This window comes from Dysidea avara, chromosome 2 (assembly GCF_963678975.1).
Source record: "Dysidea avara chromosome 2, odDysAvar1.4, whole genome shotgun sequence".
Lineage (NCBI taxonomy): Eukaryota > Metazoa > Porifera > Demospongiae > Dictyoceratida > Dysideidae > Dysidea > Dysidea avara.
This window is the reverse complement of record NC_089273.1, coordinates 27,770,413-27,788,725: the sequence shown is the minus strand read 5'-3', so window position 1 is coordinate 27,788,725 and position 18,313 is coordinate 27,770,413. Positions and strand designations below refer to the sequence as shown.

The 18,313-nt window shown below is 37.8% G+C and overlaps 1 protein-coding gene across 4 annotated transcripts; it reads right to left on the bottom strand.

Annotated features, from left to right (window-relative positions):
- Positions 1-8,479: 8,479 nt before the first annotated feature.
- LOC136247014 (uncharacterized) lies at positions 8,480-16,445 on the bottom strand. 4 transcript variants are annotated; one of them, XM_066038609.1, is made up of 2 exons: positions 16,404-16,445; positions 8,480-9,059 (listed from the first exon to the last, which is right to left on the bottom strand). In XM_066038609.1, the coding sequence occupies exon 2, from the start codon at positions 9,052-9,054 to the stop codon at positions 8,608-8,610; it is 447 nt and encodes a 148-aa protein (XP_065894681.1). In that variant the 5' UTR covers positions 9,055-9,059; positions 16,404-16,445; the 3' UTR covers positions 8,480-8,607. The 4 variants fall into 4 exon arrangements, with proteins under 4 accessions (XP_065894681.1, XP_065894680.1, XP_065894678.1 ...); XM_066038608.1 differs by lacking the exon at positions 16,404-16,445 and adding an exon at positions 10,332-10,749; XM_066038606.1 differs by lacking the exon at positions 16,404-16,445 and adding an exon at positions 9,766-9,978.
- Between the last annotated feature and the right edge of the window lie 1,868 nt (positions 16,446-18,313).

The following is an 18,313-nucleotide window of genomic DNA, read 5'->3' as shown; positions in this document are numbered from 1 at the left end:
TACAACTTCTGCTTAGCATCGGATTGTATAGTTTAAATTACTAGCTACTTACAGACTTTACAATATAAAAATATGGCACTTGTAGAAATGTGACTGTTCTATTAAAGTATCTCGATCTACTTCAAGCATTGACTAATTCAAGTGAAGAAGCTGCGCCCCTGCCAAGAGATTTTGTGAAATGAAATGAGAATAGTAAAGAAAAGGCAAGTATGCACAGAGACAATAGAGGGGTGTGTAATTATGTCCTGTTGTAAATAAACGCCTTTAAAATTTATATTACTACTAAATAAACGCACCAGAATAGGCTTGTGTGGCTGTTGTCTTCAAGGTTGTCTCATTACTTGTCTTTTCGTGTTGAAGGGATTTAGTCGCAATTGGTGAGTTTAACTATACATGTATTTGTGTTGTAAAACTTAATTGTAAAAAGGCAATTAGCACATATCATGATAACATGTATTTGTCACAGTAGAGTCTCTCACTAAGTCACGATTATTACGAGACATTGCACCAGGGTAAAAATTTACTGCTATATTTAGAGGTTGTAGCGTTTGTATATCTTAGTGTCTTAATAAATAATCCCCCATGATGACTAATCACTAATAGTACAGTGAAAACTGGTCATTATTCAGGCCGTAGGGACAAAATTTTCTGACCTTGCCTTTTAAAGAGGTGGCTGCATTATGCGGCCTTAAAAAAGGTAAGAAGCATGCTGTTCTAACTGGCTATAGAGATGGATTTAGTGTATGACAGCATTTTGAGACAGTGAGTGCTGGCAGCAAGGGGGCAGCCAATCTGTTAGAGCACCAAAAGCACTGCTTCAGACATAGGCAGTTGACTGTCAACCCCAAATGTAAAAAGTTTCATTATTGGTCCTTATAAGCTCCTGACGAAGAAAGTGATGAAGTCATTATCCATAGGATATATTTTTCAGAGTATCCATTTCAGTTCTACAATATAGTAGCCAAGCATAAGGTGAACATAACACAACATTCCAGTAGTTTAGTGGTGACCACAACATTGCCTGAGTTAAACTGTGGTGAGATTTGAGACTATCAGAAGCCCTGGAATGTCTTCAACACATGAAATACCAAATATCTAATGCCTGGCTTTCATCCACAGTGGACCTGTCTTGTTGGCCACTTGTACAGAAGGAAAACAATTGCCACACAGTCTTGCGAGCAAAACAGCTAGTTGCCACACCCCTTAATTATCAATTTGTAAAATCTTTAGCAAAATTGTGTGTGCGAGCAAGTGCAATGTGGCAGTGCCGTGTATATGGTTGCTGCCTAGCAGTGACACATCACGAGTATTGAAGTTACAATGCGTTACTGTATCATCCATCTAAATACAATCTCTGAATGTGTCATTTTGTGTAGAGAGCAATCTTCCACAAGAAGTGACCTGCAGGTTTCAGTGTATATTGTTAACCATTAATATTGTTCACAATATTGTGAACTATATGTACAGTGAAACCTCACTTAGTGGCCACCTCTTTAATAAGACCACCTCATTATATTGGCCACCTCTAGTAGGTCCCAAATATAGCTAAGCATTACTTATGACCTCATTAATAAGGCCACATTGTTATTCAGGCCAAATTTTTTAGTCCCACAGCTTGCCATATTAATGAGGTTCCATTGTACTTTTGTGAATTTTTATTTTTCGTAACTTTTCTTCAGGTTTACTGATGGGCACTATAAAGCATTGTTGACTTGTACGTGTATAATGTGGTGACTTAAAATGCTAGAACAGTCCATAGCATGTCTTGTATGTACATGTAATGTGTTGTAATGTGTCCACACATCCACACATCTTAGAAATAAATATAATTGTATTCTCTATAAATAGTCAGTTCCATTGTGCCACTGGGTCATAAGTTGGTTGAGTATGGATCATCCAGGGAACTTGAGTCACATTTTGTCCTGGCCAAGTGGATCTCATCCACTGACAGAATATACAGGATCAGATCACGTGTATTAATTACGGTGGAACTTGTTTATTGCCACCTTCACTCATTCAGCAGGTAACAGTGTATAAATTCTCAATTGGAATTGGCTTTTCAAGAGTGGTTGTCTTTGTATACTAGTAGCCATTAAGAAAGGTTGTACTGATAGAGTGTACATACTAGAGATGCAACAATATCCTCCACTTAGTGTCGTTTGATAGTGATGCAATGGAAACTATGTATTATTGCATTTAAATACTATACTATTATATTGCAACTGTAGCATGTATTTATAACAGGAATGTTTGTTAACTGTTTAGACATACTGGAGCCACACCCACTCATCTGGATTCTACAAATGGAGTCATACCAACTTTTTGCCATCATACTTACTCGTTAGTCCCATTGTGTTTGGATGAATATACATGCCGTCATGTGAGACTTGCTACCATGGCGGGCCACTGGAAAACATTTGCATAGCAGTTATATTACAGTCATTATTGTACAATTCTTACATTATTGTTGTGGAAAGTGTTTGGTATTCATGTGTCTCCTCTGTATGTTGTAATTACAAGTGTAATTTTGTGTGGGGGTGCTATAAAATGCAATAAGGCCACTCCAAGTCATACCTTAGTTTCTGGTCACTCCCAAGCCTACAAATGGATGCGGGCGGGCGGATGATCAGGACTTCAGGACTATAGACTCTACTGTGACAATATACTGTATGGTATTATTATTTGCTCAATTTAGCAAATTCATGTTGATTTTATACTTAACCAACAACATAAGTAGTTGTGCTTCGGCAAAAAATGCACTAGGAAAGTTGTTGATGGATCATGGCTAGCTAGCTAGCTATACACTGATGTATAGCATTTAAGTATATATTTATTTATTTATTTAGAATATAGCTACTATAGGAAGTGTTTTGCTCATGTAGCTACTTATGCTTTCCAAGTGAAATAAATGTCTCATTAGCTATGTCAGGAAAGTATTACTATGACTTATAGCTAAGTTGTTCAAATGATCATGATACACAATGAAATTTAACTTCTATTTTCACATCAGAAATTCTTCATTCAAATGTAAAGTCTTAGCCCACTAGCTATGTGTTTCCAGCCTTCTATTCAGTAACCTTGAGAAAAGTAACTGTCAAAGTTTTGAGTCATTGAGTGCTCCAGACTACTGTTTTTTAGTGATCATCTGGGAATGTTTAAACTATAAGGGTTTCTACTTGCCAATCTAATTTTAGTTATGGAAAAGTTTAAGTTTAAGCTCACCGAATGTTGCCGGCTTTCCATACCCCTGTAGTGTTCAGTGATAAGGAATTTGAAGTTACTAGACTAGTCATTAGAGGACTACATTTGAATTATAAAGTTAAAGCTATGGCCCATCTGCATGGACTAGTAGTTAATGCTACTGAAATTACTTTGGTTACAGAAGCATTAGTAACAGTTATAATCTGAACAGCTATATAATCAAGGACAAAACTAGCTATAGTTAGAAACATTTCATTAGTGTGGCATATATACCTAATATATACCTAATATTAGAGTTAAGAGTAGTGTGACTGCTCTATTGGAATCCCTGAATGCTCTATTAGAGTATATCGATCTTTTGCAGTAAAAAATAAGTGTCTTGCTGGGTCACGTGCACTTAAGCACCTGTAATATTAATAATAGTCCTCATAAACTAGGGTTTCAGGTTTACCATGCGGGCGGGTGACCAGAAACTAAGGTTTGACTTGGTGTGGCCTAATGCATGGTAACAATTGTATTAGGCGATTTTGCACACTTCCTTTTAAGCTAGCTACATGTGCTAATTACTCACAGCTTGTGTCAACAACTGGTAACCGCAGTTGTACTCTTGTGTCATTCTTTAAGCCGCGTCCTTAGAAGACAAATTATGTGGGGGCGACTAATTTCAAAACGAAGGATGGTATGCAGCACCATAGATTATATCTATGGACTATAATCTATGGCAGCACACTTCTTGGTGGCTATATGTACTGATTAACTACATAGAGCACCAGTTCATCAATACCCAGTGACTGCAGTTGTGCTCTGCGTCATTCTTTAAATTCCGAGTAAAATTCTTAGAGAGCAAATGACGTGGGGGCCACTAAATTCAAATTTCAAACTAGCCATTCTCGAAAACAAATGTTTCAATCTGAACGAAACTTTCAGAACAGTTTAAAGACACATTTCCCTACATGCCAAGCGAGTATTGCGGAAAACAACAATCTGGGGTTTGTATTTGGCCTCTAGGTGGACTGAGGACAACTGATACTTCGTTTGGTGCTGAAATCACGACTGTAGGGTAATCATGTATGGTGAAATCGATGATGTGAATCTTGAGGTGATTGAGTGAATACTGAAGTGATAACAGGACGATCAATGTTCGGAATGCACAAAGGAACGCAAGGCATACACCTGCGGTTGAGTCTAACCGCATGCGATAAAAATATTTTTTTTAAAATGAAACTTCCCCTTTGATGTCGGCAACGTCGATCACAAAACAGTCGGCATGGATTTGCTACACTGCTTGTGTGGTAGTTACTAGTGACACGATGAGTTCAACTCCAGAGTTTCAGAGGGATAGCGTAAGTGACGGGTGGATTACAGGTAGGCCGAATTTGACAACGTTCGTTCTTGTAAAATCCTTACTGACCGCGACTCACTAACGTGAGTCTTGATAGCCTGAGTGCTGCAGCTAATAGTATGCAATGTCCGATAAAATCCAGGTTCGAACAGAGCTATCTATTTACGAACATTGCCTTTTACTACCAGATAACAATGCCCAATTTTTACCTGTGTTCATTAGCTACCAAGAACCAGATAATATTTTCGATATCTTTCGCATAGAGGGAGTACGAGCCTTACGATATTTGTCGCTATTTCCAACACCTTTTATTTTTAGTTAGCCATGCTCACCAGTAAATTTATGCTTCTGCAAGAAATTCACCAGTGCTTAAGTACATAAACCAATAAATAAATACCTCGCATGTATAAAACTGTACTTTAAAGCCGACATCAAGGATGTTTTCGTTGCTGCACTGCATTTTTAGCTCATAGACCTACTTGAAGGAGATACAAATAAGTGAAAAATGAAGTAAGAAGAAACAACATCCTCACCATCCCTATAATGTTAGCCTAGGTGGCCCACAATAAATACAGCATTACAATTTAATGGGTGTTGCTTTACCTACCTTATATGGGTGCATAAATAGCAAAATTTCGACCATAACATACATCTTTTTGCACCCATATAAGGCATAAAAGGAAAGCCCCTCATTTTTATGATTGTATTTGTGGTGGGCCACCTAGGCTAACATAACTGTGACTGGATTTGCGAAAAGGTACCTTTTCCACACATTTTACATGTCAGCAAATGAAACAGTATAACTTTTGACTCCTTGCACCAATTAAGCTGATTTTTATATCAAACTATAATCCGATGCTGTGGCTTTTCTTACGGAAAAGTTCTGACAGCTATATACCAAGATAAAGAAGTTATGAAGTTTCAAATTTCAAAAAATGGATATAAATTGTGGTACCATTTTGCAAATCCGGTCACATATAGGGATGGTCAGGAGGTTGCTTCTTCTTACTTCATTTTTCACTTTTTTTGCATCTCCTTTATGTAGGAGCATAGATAGTATATTCTTCGTACCCGGGATTGGAATCTCTCACATTTGACACCTAATCTTAGTCCCGACCACTAAAGCCATACAAAAACTGAAACCCATAATCGCTTTGTATACTATACTTTAGAGATGGCAGAATCCTCTAGGGAAACAGGCAGCCTTCAAAACTCCGACGATTTACTCAGTTATGAAAAGTAATTATTTGGCTGTTGATATTTAGCCGGTCATTTCAATTTAAAAACAATCTTAGAAAAATCGTGACACAAAAAGGTTTGAAAACGAACAAAAAAGTTTGACGTCACCTAGACTCGAACCCACACATCCAGCCTTAAAGTACCAACACTCAACCACTGTACCACCGGTGCTTGCTGGCTACTCCTCTTGTTTTTGCACTATTTAATGTTACAAATATGAAATATTATATAGTCTAATCATACCAGTAAAGAAGAAACCAAACCTGAACCCGACCCTAACCCTAAAGCTAACCTGACGTTTTCCTGTTAAACGTAATGATGACTTTCACTGCCTTTTCACTCGGGCCAACCCTAGCTCACCTTGAACTCACTAAAAAACTTACCTTCATACAACTAGTGTGTTTGATACTAGAGTTATAGGTGACACTTCCAAACAAACGACCGGCTAAATAAATATTTGCTCCGTGACCTGTGCTGGTTAAATATCCACTTCGTAATTATTTTGTTTATGTGTGTGCCCGCTTTGAAATTGTTATGGTACCGGTATCTTTTTTCCAGTAATTCACACTTTGAAAAACTTCGTGAAGCTATCGCTGGAGTACTTTCTGATCCTTTTTTTCTCTACATACTGAAGAAGCAGAACTGTGCCTGAAATGTGCCAGGGACATGATGCAGGCCCTAAAGCAGCCTAATGAAACATATATACAGTTTTCAAGATGGGTGGTGACGAGCTTATCTGCAGTTGTACAGTCTGTTAAGCGCCACAGCCAACTAGACAAAGAGAATTTGTGGATAAAATTTCATGAATTGACTGTCTCAACAGCATTTGCTAAGAAATGGGAAGATTTTGGTGTCACTTTAGGTGTTAGAGTGATGCCACCCTTATTGTACCAGCACATAACAGATGTTTTGTTTGAAACTATAATCAAGGAGTGTGTCAACTCTGCAACCTGTCAGTCAGGCAGTCGAGCCATTGATGCAATAGCACTTACATATGAAGAGGATAATGCAATTTATTACATTGGAGGATATGTTATGCAATAAGCAAATGATCTCTTTATTACAAATACTGACAGAAACTGAAAAGAGAACAGACAATGATGAATGCAGACATTGGATAGCATCAGTTGCCAGGGGAGGGCTGACCAAGATCACAGATGAAGCATTTTGTTGTTTTTGTGACATTGAGCTCCATATCCGTAAGTATTTAAGGGTGGAGAACACAAGGGATATGAATGAAGATTTTGCAAAGAAAGTCCAAGATCCTGTACTTGGCGATGATGATTTACTCTTTGATTGGTGCATGGCTATAGGATATACAGTAGTAGTGTTGTTTTAGTACAGCAAATTCATTTTAGTTTAGTTCTAGTTCTTGTACCCTTAGTCCACTACAGTTTTAGTTAGTTTTAGTTCTAGTACCCAAATTCCACCATAGTTTTAGTTAGTTTTAGTTCTAGTACCCCAATTCCACCACAGTTTTAGTTAGTATTAGTTCTGGTACCCCATATTTCTGTAATTTTAGTTAGTATTTAGTTTCATTTTAGTTAGTGTTAGTTTTAGTGTTAGATATCTTCACCTATACTAACCTTGGTAGCACCCCCTAGACTTCCAGAAACTTTAGATTTGGTGTTTTGATAGATTTTTCAATTTTATTTCCCATTTTATATCAATGAGGAAAACTGTACCGAGAATCCAATTCTTCAATTAATACACGGAATTTGCTGTCATCTACTAAATTCAGTGGTACATTGTTAGCACCTATAAAGATTGCAAGATGAAATATATAATAGCCTTATGTTTACAATTTAGATCCTAAACTACGTATTGGCAAGGAGGACTGTTTCAAATTACTAGAAGAACCTCTCCCTTTGTCTTTTCAATTTCAGCTGCTTCAAAATGTTTATAAGCATCAGTATGGCATGTCTTCAAATGCTTCTTCAAGTTTATAGAATATTGTCCTTTAAATTCTTAATATACCGCGAATCAAACCATCAGTACTTTTCACAGTACACACACTTTTGTCCTTGATCTTATCATGCCTGAAGTGGTTCCACACTCCACTTGACTTAGGTCTTCCACCTGGTTCAGCACAACTTCCACTTGCCATTGTGCACAAATGAACAAAAGCTCTATATAGAATGCTTAAATAACCTAAATCAGTTGAATTAATGCTGAATAACAATGTTTTATGGTAGCATTTGCAGGTATCACCATCTTCAAAGAAAAGTGTTAAGTGGTTTATATAGTGCACAATACCTTTTTATGTAGGATTGCTTGAGAAACCTTTCAGTTAGTTCTAGTTCTTGAGCTAAAAGTTTTAATGGTTTTGATTTAGTTCTAGTTTTTGAATCAAAAATTGAAAGAATTTTAGTTTAGTTTTAGTTTTAGTACTAAAATAGACCACAATTTTAGTTTAGTTCTAGTGTACTAGAACTAGAATTAAATTGCTGTACTAAAACTAGATTTAGTTCTAGTTCCTTAGAACTAAAACAACACTATACAGTAGATCAAGAAGTAACGGATAAATGTCTGGAAAAGATTGTTAAAAAGTGGCTTTCCATCAGAGGAAACTCATTCGCTGCTAACATGATGGAAAGGTACAAGCAAACATCAAAAAAGGGCACAGAAAAGTCCAAGCCTTTACGTAGCAAGTTGTTTACTGATGAATTACAGTAATTTTAGTATTTGTTAACTTGTAAATTGGAATGATTTATAACTACAATATTATAATAACAAATCATTAACAGCATTACTTTGAAACATGGCGCTGTCTCTTCTTAAGTGGTCTATTCAAGTCCACAGATTCCAAATCATAGCATTTTCTTTTAGTTCCTCTGCAGTTTCCTGTTATTTCTGCATAAGTTGTTTCTATTCCCATCTGCTGCCATCGTCTGTCTACCACTAGCTTCTGTCATCATCTGTCCACCACTATGTCCACTAGCTTCTGTCATCATCTGCAGCTGTCCACCACTAGCTTTTGTCATCATCTGTCCACCACTAGCTTCTGTCATCATCTGCCCACCACTAGCGTCTGTCATCATCTGTCCACCACTATGTCCACTAGCTTCTGTCATCATCTGCTGCTGTCCACCACTAGCTTTTGTCATCCTCTGTCCACCACTAGATTCTGTCATCATCTGTCCATCACCAACTTCTATCCCAAGTTGGACTACATTACCATTGTCTGCATTTTCCTTAGAAATAGACGGAGCTTTACCAGCTTTGCTTTTTGAGTACCCTTTCCTCAGTACTCTATGAAATTTTCGTCCCATAAGTTCTGCAGAATTAAAAACCAAAATTTGCACCTTGAAGTACATACAAACATAACAAATGTTTCACTAGATGTCTGTTAATAATTTTAAATACGTCATAATTTGGGTCCATGCAGGGGTACTGGTACAATACAGCTAAGATCACAATTCCTGTATATATTACAGCATGGAATAGAAATTTATTGATAGAAGTATGTACAATTCGCTCAACTTAATTAGAACGAGCAATATGAAGTTAATTCAGTTATCCATGTACGAGTTATGGGTACCGAATTATTCGGCAGTCACCATCACCCCAGATAGCGCCCCGAGAAAAACCAGTTTACAGCCAAATTCGCACCATAATTATTGAAGCACAAACTCCAAGTGTTAACTTACAAAACATCACTCCTCTCGTACTTCTAGATTTTCATAACGAAGAAACGTGGCAGCACCCGCAACTCGTATTTACCGTCAATCGTAATTCGACGGATACAAGACGTATTCTTTGTTTTCAAATACCAAAAGGCGTTAGCCGAAGGCGGCACGCTGATGGTTACACTAAAGTATTGAGAGCTTCCAATCACGGGTACGGAGAATATACTATCTATGGTAGGAGCTAAAAATTCAGTACAACAACGAAAATATCCTTGATGTCGACTTCACAGTACAGATATACACAAGCTAAAATCAAAACTAAAAACTTTTCTCTGAGATCATTTTATAACTAACTTGAAGATAACAACAATTGCTCATTGCACTATCTCTGTCCTAGCTCAAGATGCCACCAGTCACGTCCACCCACCTCAAACCTGAACTACTTGTAGAATCTGTATGTATGTGTGTATATAAGTAAGTAAGTAAGTAGGTAAATAAGTAATGTAATGTAATGTACTTTCGCGGCTGTTGGTACATGTTACCAACAGACCTTTGGTGTGTTTACACCATAAAGCAATAAATAATGAATAATAATAATAATAAGCAAGGTATTTATTTACTGGTTACTGTGCTTCAGCACTGGTGCATTTCTTGCAGAAGCATAAAATTTACTGGTGGGCATGGGTAAATAAAAATAAAAGGCTTTCGAAAATACCAACAAATATCGTAATGCTCGTACTCTCTCTACGCTAAAGATATTGAAACCATTTTCTGGTCATTGATAGCTAATGAACACAGGTAAATTATACAAAAAATTCCAAAAAAGTTGGGCATTGTTTTCTGGTGGTAAAACGAAACCTGGAATTTATCGGACCTTGCATACTTTTAGCTGCTGCTCTCATGCTATTAATCCTACATACCTGAATATTGAAGGATAATTGCAGTTTAATGTAGGCTACTTTGTGGTAAGCTGTTGGATTTACATGAAGTGAGTGTCAGCTGTTCGAAAACCATAGTGTCCGATAATTGATAGTTGACTCTAGGTCCTATGAAAGCGATTTGCAAGTTATTATTTGTGACCATATCAGCGAAAATCCGTCTCATTTGTAAACTTCCGAATTTCTGTTAGCATTATCTGCATTATTTAAGGAATGGTGCACCAAAGTTTCAGTCGATTATGGTGAGTAGTTTTGGAATTACAACGTTAGACAGTAGGAGGAGCAAACAAATTGATTTGTATAGTGGCAATAGAATAATAAGGTATCGGTAAAACCGGGAGGAGAGCGAGAGATTGCTTGGTAAAACTGGAAACTGGGAACTAGAGATCACGTGCAAGAGACCACCCGCAACTTTTAATGTTTCACTTTATTGATGTAGAAGTGGACTCATGCAAGTAGTCTCCCACATGAAATGGCGTAAGTCGCAGATCATCGGCATCATTTTGTCACGCAATTGTAATTTCTTAATTTAATGGCGTATGAACTTCTGGATAAAACTATTTAACAGAGTATTCCTTCGTCGACTCAGCGCTCCAAATTTTTCGCTTGACTATGTTTGCAAAAGCTGCTCTACGCATTCCAGCTAGTAATAGTCAACGTCGCCGCTTTGTCATGTCTTCTGTTTTACTCCACCGTTTACATATTTGGAATCAGTCTGGGGGCATTCATAGCCTTTGGAATTCTTTGCTAGATGATCTCAAAGTTTCTAAGCCTCGTGGAGGGGTTTCTCATGGTTTGTATTGTAAGGCTCGTGCTTTGTTTTGGGCTAGGGAGTGAAGATATAGTAATGCTCTTCAGGCCCTTTCATCTCAGGGTGTTGCTGGTCATGATGATGATTCTGCATATGAAGATTTGCTCCATCGTCACTCTTCTTCGCCATGTACAGATGTAAGTGTGTTGCCTTCTAAGCCTGCATTGACAGTTGATGGCTCAATGGTTTGTCTTGCTTGCGAGCATTTCCAAAGGGCACAAGCCCTAGAGCTTCCAAACTCCGTGCTCAACATTTGTTGGATGTGATTGCTGGGTCCACTGCTCCTGCCGCTCGTGATTGTCTTCTTTCTCTAACCTGTCTGATTAACCAATTGCTTTCTGGAAAAGCTCCTTCTTGTCTTTCTCCTTGGTTGTGTGGAGCTCCTTTGACTGCTTTGCTAAAGAATGGTGGAGGGGTCCGCCCAGTTGCTGTGGGTGAAGTAATTAGGCGTCTAGCAAGTCGATTATGTTGTCTTGCTGTTCGTCCTTCTCTCCCTAGTGTTTTTATCCCCTACGGTCAAGTGGGGGTTGGAATTCCTGGGGATTGGAGACTGCTACCCACGTTACTCGTCATTACATTTACCAACATGGTTCTAACTCTTCCTTAGCTCTGCTAAAAATAGACATGAAGAATCCTTTCAATGAATGTAGTCTTACTACTTTTTTCGAACGAGTTGCTGAAGATTTCCCAGAGATTTCTGCTTGGTTTAAGTGGTACTACTCAGAACCTGCTGAGCTTCGTTTTGGTTCTAGACGTATCATGGCCTCATCTGGTGTACAACAAGGTGATCCTTTGGGCCCTTTGCTTTTTTATTTAGTTCTGTTGCAGTTTATTGATTTTTTTAAGCTTCATGATTTAGTCAAATTACATCTGTGGTATTTAGATGATGGGACGTTTATTGGTTCGAAATCTTCCTTACTGAAGCTTTTAGATCCTTTCTCAATTCATGGTCCCCGATTTCGTCTCCATTTAAATCTGTCCAAGTGCGAACTATTCTGGCCTTCTGGAGACTCTTTCCCTGAATTTCCCACCAGTATCAACCGAGCTAGTGAAGGTTTGGAGCTTTTGGGATCTCCTATTTGGGGAACTGACAACTTTTTCGATTAGTTCTTGTTCTCTCGTTTAGCCAAGGTTACAGCTGCTCAAGACAGCATTGCATTTTAGAAGACCCTCAAGTCGAGCTTCATTTACTACGCAGCTGCCTTGGAAGCTGCAAGATAATTCATCTTTTGCGCACAGTGCTATTCTGTATTATTTTATTTTTATTTATTTAGCTTTACAGCATGCGTGCGAGTAAAATCAAAATTGCATGCTGAAGGTATGCCAGCAACAGGTGCTGACATCCAAGGTGAAAAAAAATTATAAGTAAACAATTTTAGTTACCATTAATTACAGAATTATAGTTACAGTTCATTGAAGTTTACAGATATAGGTACACTGGAGCAACGATGACATGGACAAAGAAGGTGAAAAGTGCAGGCTCGATCAGAATTGAAATTATTGTAAAAATGAGTCCATAAGTGTTGGATTAATTGGCATTTGATAATGTTAGTTGGTAATGAAATGTTAATAACTGGGAGGTAGTTGTAAAGTCGTGAGATTCTATTGAAGTAAAAGTGACGCTGTACCGCTGATGATGTTCTAGGATGGGTTAGCTTGTGATGTGTCCCTGATCTAGTAGAGTTACTGGTAAAGGTAATATGATCTCTAATTTCAAAGTTGTCTGATGGCGATTTCAATGATTTTATTAAGAACATAAGGTCATTTACTTCATAGATGTACATTAGTGGTAGGAGGTTTAGTTGTTCCAGTCTGGATTTATAGGTAGAGGTGTAGTCATTTAAAATATACTTAGTTGCTCTTCGTTGTATGCGTTCTAGTGATGTTATGTCTTTTATTAATTGCGGTCTCCACATTTGTGAGCAGTAGATTAGTTGGGGTCTTACTAATGAGATGTACAAGTTTTTCTTGGCTTCCATACAATTGGTTTTAAAAGTTCTCCTGATAAGACCTAAAATTTTATAAGCTTTTGCAGAAATAGATGAATAGTGGGCTGTCCAGTTGAAGTCACATGTGAATATTACCCCAAGATCTTTGTGGTGTGATAAACGAGGGATTGGCTGTCTATTAATACTATAAATTGAATGGTCTAATGAGTCTTTGGCCCAGAAGCGAAGATGAACAAATTTGGAATAATTAAAAAATTGTTCTGATGTAATACTCCAGATAAAGGCATTGTTGATATCTGTTTGTAATTTCTCAGTGTCATCAGAAGATCTAATCTTACACAGACACTTGGTGTCATCGGCAAAGATAAAGGGAATTGCGAATTGAATATGTTCGGGTAAATCATTGATGAAAATGACAAACAGTAAGGGTCCAAGGACACTTCCCTGAGGAACTCCTGATAAAACATTACATAGATCTGAAAATGAGTCCCCAACCTTGACGCATTGGTATCGTTGCTTCAGATACGCTTGGAACCACTTCCAAACTGTTCCAGTTATTCCAACAGCCCATAGTTTTTGTAAAAGACGATCGTGAGAAACAGTATCGAATGCTTTTCGAAAATCCATATACACGACATCAACTTCACATTTAGGCTCTAAAACGTTTTTGGCAAATACCAACAATTGTTGTAATGTAGATCTTTTGGGAAGAAAACCAAATTGACATTTAGTGGAGAGTTTCTGTACATGATCAATAATATTGTTGTACACTAATCTTTCCATTACCTTGGAGAGAATACATAACAGTGAAATGGGTCTGTAGTTGGAAACAGAAGTCTTATCTCCAGATTTATATATGGGGATCACACAGTAGGTGCGCCAGTCCTGGGGTATGGTGCTGCATGATAAACTTGTACGAAAAAGATGGCAAATCACTTGAAGTAATGGTAGGGCATAATATTTAAAAATTTTTGGACTGAAGCTGTCAATACCACATGCTTTACTGACATCCAGGGTTGTGAGCAGTTCAAGAACATCAGAATTAGAGAAATTAATGTCCTGTACAATGGGAGATCTGGGCTGATAATCTGTTTCATTTGTTGGTATGTCATCAGATGTGGAGAATATAGAATAAAAGTAGTTGTTGAACAATTGAGCTTTATCTGAGTCTGAGGATACACAGTCATCATTGTAAGTCATGTTGGCTGGAAAGTTTTCTCGACCCTTGATGCTAGAAATATACTGAAAGATTTTGTTACTGTTTGTGTGAGCATAACTAAGTGCAAGATTGGTCTCATAATTGGCCTTGGCTTCTATTATCATCTGTTGTAGCTCGTTTTGTAAATTAGTTACTTTGAGTCTTTTCCTGGTAGTAGGGTGTCTTGTAAGTTGTCTTTTGGAGGTACGGAGACACTTAATTTTATGACGAATAGCTGAGTTAAACCATCTGGGTTGATTAGATTCTTTAACAGGTAATTTTGGTACAAAGAGATTTAACGCACTGTTAATTGCTGTCTTAAGGAATAGCCAAATAAATTCGGTGTTGCTGGAGTTTAGTGCTAAGACAAAGTCGTATTGGGTGAAGAACTCATTCATGTCATCCCAGGAAGCATTGTTATAATCAAATTTTTGTTTGTAAACCCTTGTAGGCCTGTTGGAGGAATGATCAATAAGGAAAGTTATTATGTAGTGATCTGATGAAAGACCGGATGGTAAAACTGAGTATGTATAAGCATGATAGAGACTGTTAATATTGGATAAGACTATGTCTAAAGTATTCCCAGCAGAATGTGTGGAGCCATTGATGTGTTGTACTAAATTATGATTGAATGCAAATTCTGCTAGTATATTGCACTCCTTTTTAGAACAGTTTGATTCTAATCTTAAATCTTGCCTAAGTCCCATAATACAATGTAGTCTTCCTAATGATTCTTCGTGCCAAGCCACTTTACCATTTCGCTTGGGGGTCTGGGCTTGTGTTCATCCTTTTCTTCTGCTGCTGCGGCCTTTTTGGGTTTATGTAATAGTGTTCGTCTCCTGGCTTCTCATCTTCTATCCCAGGACTTTCATGATCTAGTGTTTCCAAATGAAGAACATGCTGTTGCTACCTTTGAAAGGTTTACATCTGATATCTTTATTCCCTCTGCTACTCAGCAGGACTTACAGGCTCTGTTAGATCAAAATCAGTATGACCAACTATTTGCTTCTTTCAACATCCGAAACCGTACTCTACTTACTGCTCTCTCTCACTCATCTGGTACTAGCAGTGGATGGCTCAAAGCCATTCTTCAAGTCTCCCTTGCTCTGGCTATTCCTGGTCCTGAGTTTGTTGTTGGCCTTCGTTTGTGGCTCGGAATCCCTCTATTTCCACTTTCCCCATTATGTGTGTGTCTTACTTCCATTGACCAATTTGGTGACCATCTTCTAGAATGTTCTCATGGTCCTATGAGAATTCGTCGCCATGATGCTCTAGTTGACATTGTTGTCCCAGAGTCACTCAGGAGTTTTGAAGAAACAACGTGTTTCTTATGAAGAAAATTCTCGCCCAGGTGATGTGTACCACCCTGATTTTCAGCATGGTCGTCCAGCTTATTTTGATGTGTCTGTTCGTAGCACTACCCAGCCTTCTCACATTTCTATTTCTTCTTCTTGTGCTGGGGTAGCTGCTGCAGCTGGTGAGTTAGTCGAGGACCAGAGACATCAAGATGCTGTAGAGGAGTCGGGGTGTGACTTTGTCTTACTTGTTGTAGAAACTTTTGGATTTTGGTCACCATTTGTGCTTCAAACCCTTCGTACCATCGCTGAACGCACCACAGCCAGAAGTGGTGCATCAACCAAACAGGCTCGTAAACATTTGTTACAACAACTTTCAGTTTCTTTATGGACGAACAATTCCTGTATGATTTTACGGTACTGGCGTTTGCAATGTGAGGACTCTGATTTTCCTTTCCCCAAACTCCTGTTGTAATTAATTGTGTTTGTAGTTTAGGTGTAGAGTAATTTGTATTGTAACTGTATTATTTTAAAAAAAGGTTGGTTGATAACTGAAAAAAATTAAATATCTTACGTGAGTTAACGGCTTGTTATGAGGAAAATCGCAATTGCTAATTATTATTATTATTATTATATTATATGAGTCTTATCCGAAATTACGTCACAACACAAAAATGGCGAAAAGTGTAGGGGCCTTTTGTACAGAGAGCCATTGGGAAGAAACCAAAAGCAGACCATAGGACTACTCGAGAAGTACGAAAATGCGTGCCCCTACATAGTAAGATAGTTAATAAACCTCACCAGAGTTTTCTTATGCTTTCTTCACGTGGAACATCTCGAAACGTTATCCCTTCCATACAAAGAATCCCACTTGGCCCCCACACTTTTCGCCATTTTTGCGTTATTTTCGCGTTGTGACGTAATTGCGGATACGGCTCATTCGTTACTGTGTAGAAATCAAAAAGGTTGTTGTGCACAGGTGTAATCATAATGAATGTTCAGGTTAGTACAAAACTTATCTAAGGTAGGGGAGTGAATTACAAAGGGGGGAGTGTGTTCCAGGGTCTGATAGTAGAAGGGAAAAAGGAAAATTTATAAGAATCAATCATAGTGTCAAGCTGTTTATAATATCCTTCTCTTGATGGATGATGATTAGGTATAAAATCATTTGTGGGTATACTTAGATAGCCATTAATTATCTTATACATTGTAGTTATCTTAGACTTGTCTCTTCTTTCTTCGAGGGCAGGTAAATTTGTGACCGGATCTTGGAAAACCTACCTTTTTGGCACAAGCAAACTTTTTGGGAAAACTCAAATGAAAATTTCAGCAATTTTTAAATTAATTTTTTCAACATTTGGGTAAAACAACTATTAAATTTTCTTACTGTCAAGTTTCACACCCATAGCTTCTTTTTCCTAGGAGATATGGATGATTATATCAGACCATGTAGTAATTTCACATACAAATTGGGTGATTTGTTCAGCTGCTGGAATGGCTAAAACTTACTTTTAGACAATGATAAATGGCATTAAATTGCAGAAAAGTACCAAGAATGCTTCATTAATATATCAGAAATGTCTTTTAAAGTATTTTAGATGGTAAGAATGGAATTATTGGTAAACAAAGTGATTTGTCACCATTTCTCATCCTTAATCACTCACAGAGCTCAATACATTACCATAAAAGTTAGTTTGTAATGTACAGAACAGAAAATTGGCCATATCTCAGGAATGCTTAAAGATATTAAGCTGAAATTTTAAAACAAGATAGATGAGCAGTGATTGAGCACCCAGTACCTCATTAAAGCTATAAAACAGAAAATTGACCAGTGTGCCCAAAAGGTAAGTTTTCCAAGATCAGGTCACATTTAATGATGACATCATTTTTGTTACACTATATACTAAATCTAGAAAAATTATTGTAGCAAAATCTGGCTGCTCTCCTTTGGATGGACTCAAGTTGGTTTATGTCGGTGTGGGTGTGAGGGGCCCAGACAGAGGATGCATATTCAACAATGGGGCGAACCATCATCTTAAAACAATTGTTCTTAACAGAAACAGGGAATTTGTGAAGGTTAGTAGGTTACGACACAAGAATCCATTAACCTGGTTTGCTTTGCTAATGACTCTTTGAATGTGTTCATTCCATGATAGTTTCTGGTCAATGGTGACCCCAAGATATTTTGTGTGAGGAACCTCGGAGATGATAGAATTCTCCAGTTGATAGCTATGAATGATGGGATTTCTTATATTGGTAATTCTCAAGTATTCACATTTCTTACTGTTAAATTCCATCAGCCAAGTAAGAGCCCATTCAAAAAGTCTGTCAAGATCCTGTTGAACGGGTTATACAATCGGATTCGGAATGTATGTAGGAGTACAGTAGGACATCATCTGCATACAGTTGAACCTTACTATTGACACAAGGAAGGAGATCATTTGTGACTGAATTTGACAAAACCACACTGTTAAAACTGATGTGCTATGGTAGCACTCCAGGTGCTACCATAGCATCTAGAAAATTTGCCATGATAGCATTTTACAGGTGCTGTTTTCAGTGTTGCGAGTGCTACCATAGCACAACACTTAGCTGCAATGAACCTAGACAATAAACAATCTTTTTTACGTCTGCTTCAGTCATCTTCGCCATCCCATTATGAGCGGCGCTTGAATATTAAAACATTGATGCGCTTATTGTGGGTGGGCAGA

What these genes read in the sequence shown, in the direction of transcription:
- LOC136247014 (XM_066038609.1), bottom strand. Translation starts at nt 9,054, where the DNA reads ATGGGACGAAAATTTCATAGAGTACTGAGGAAAGGGTACTCAAAAAGC.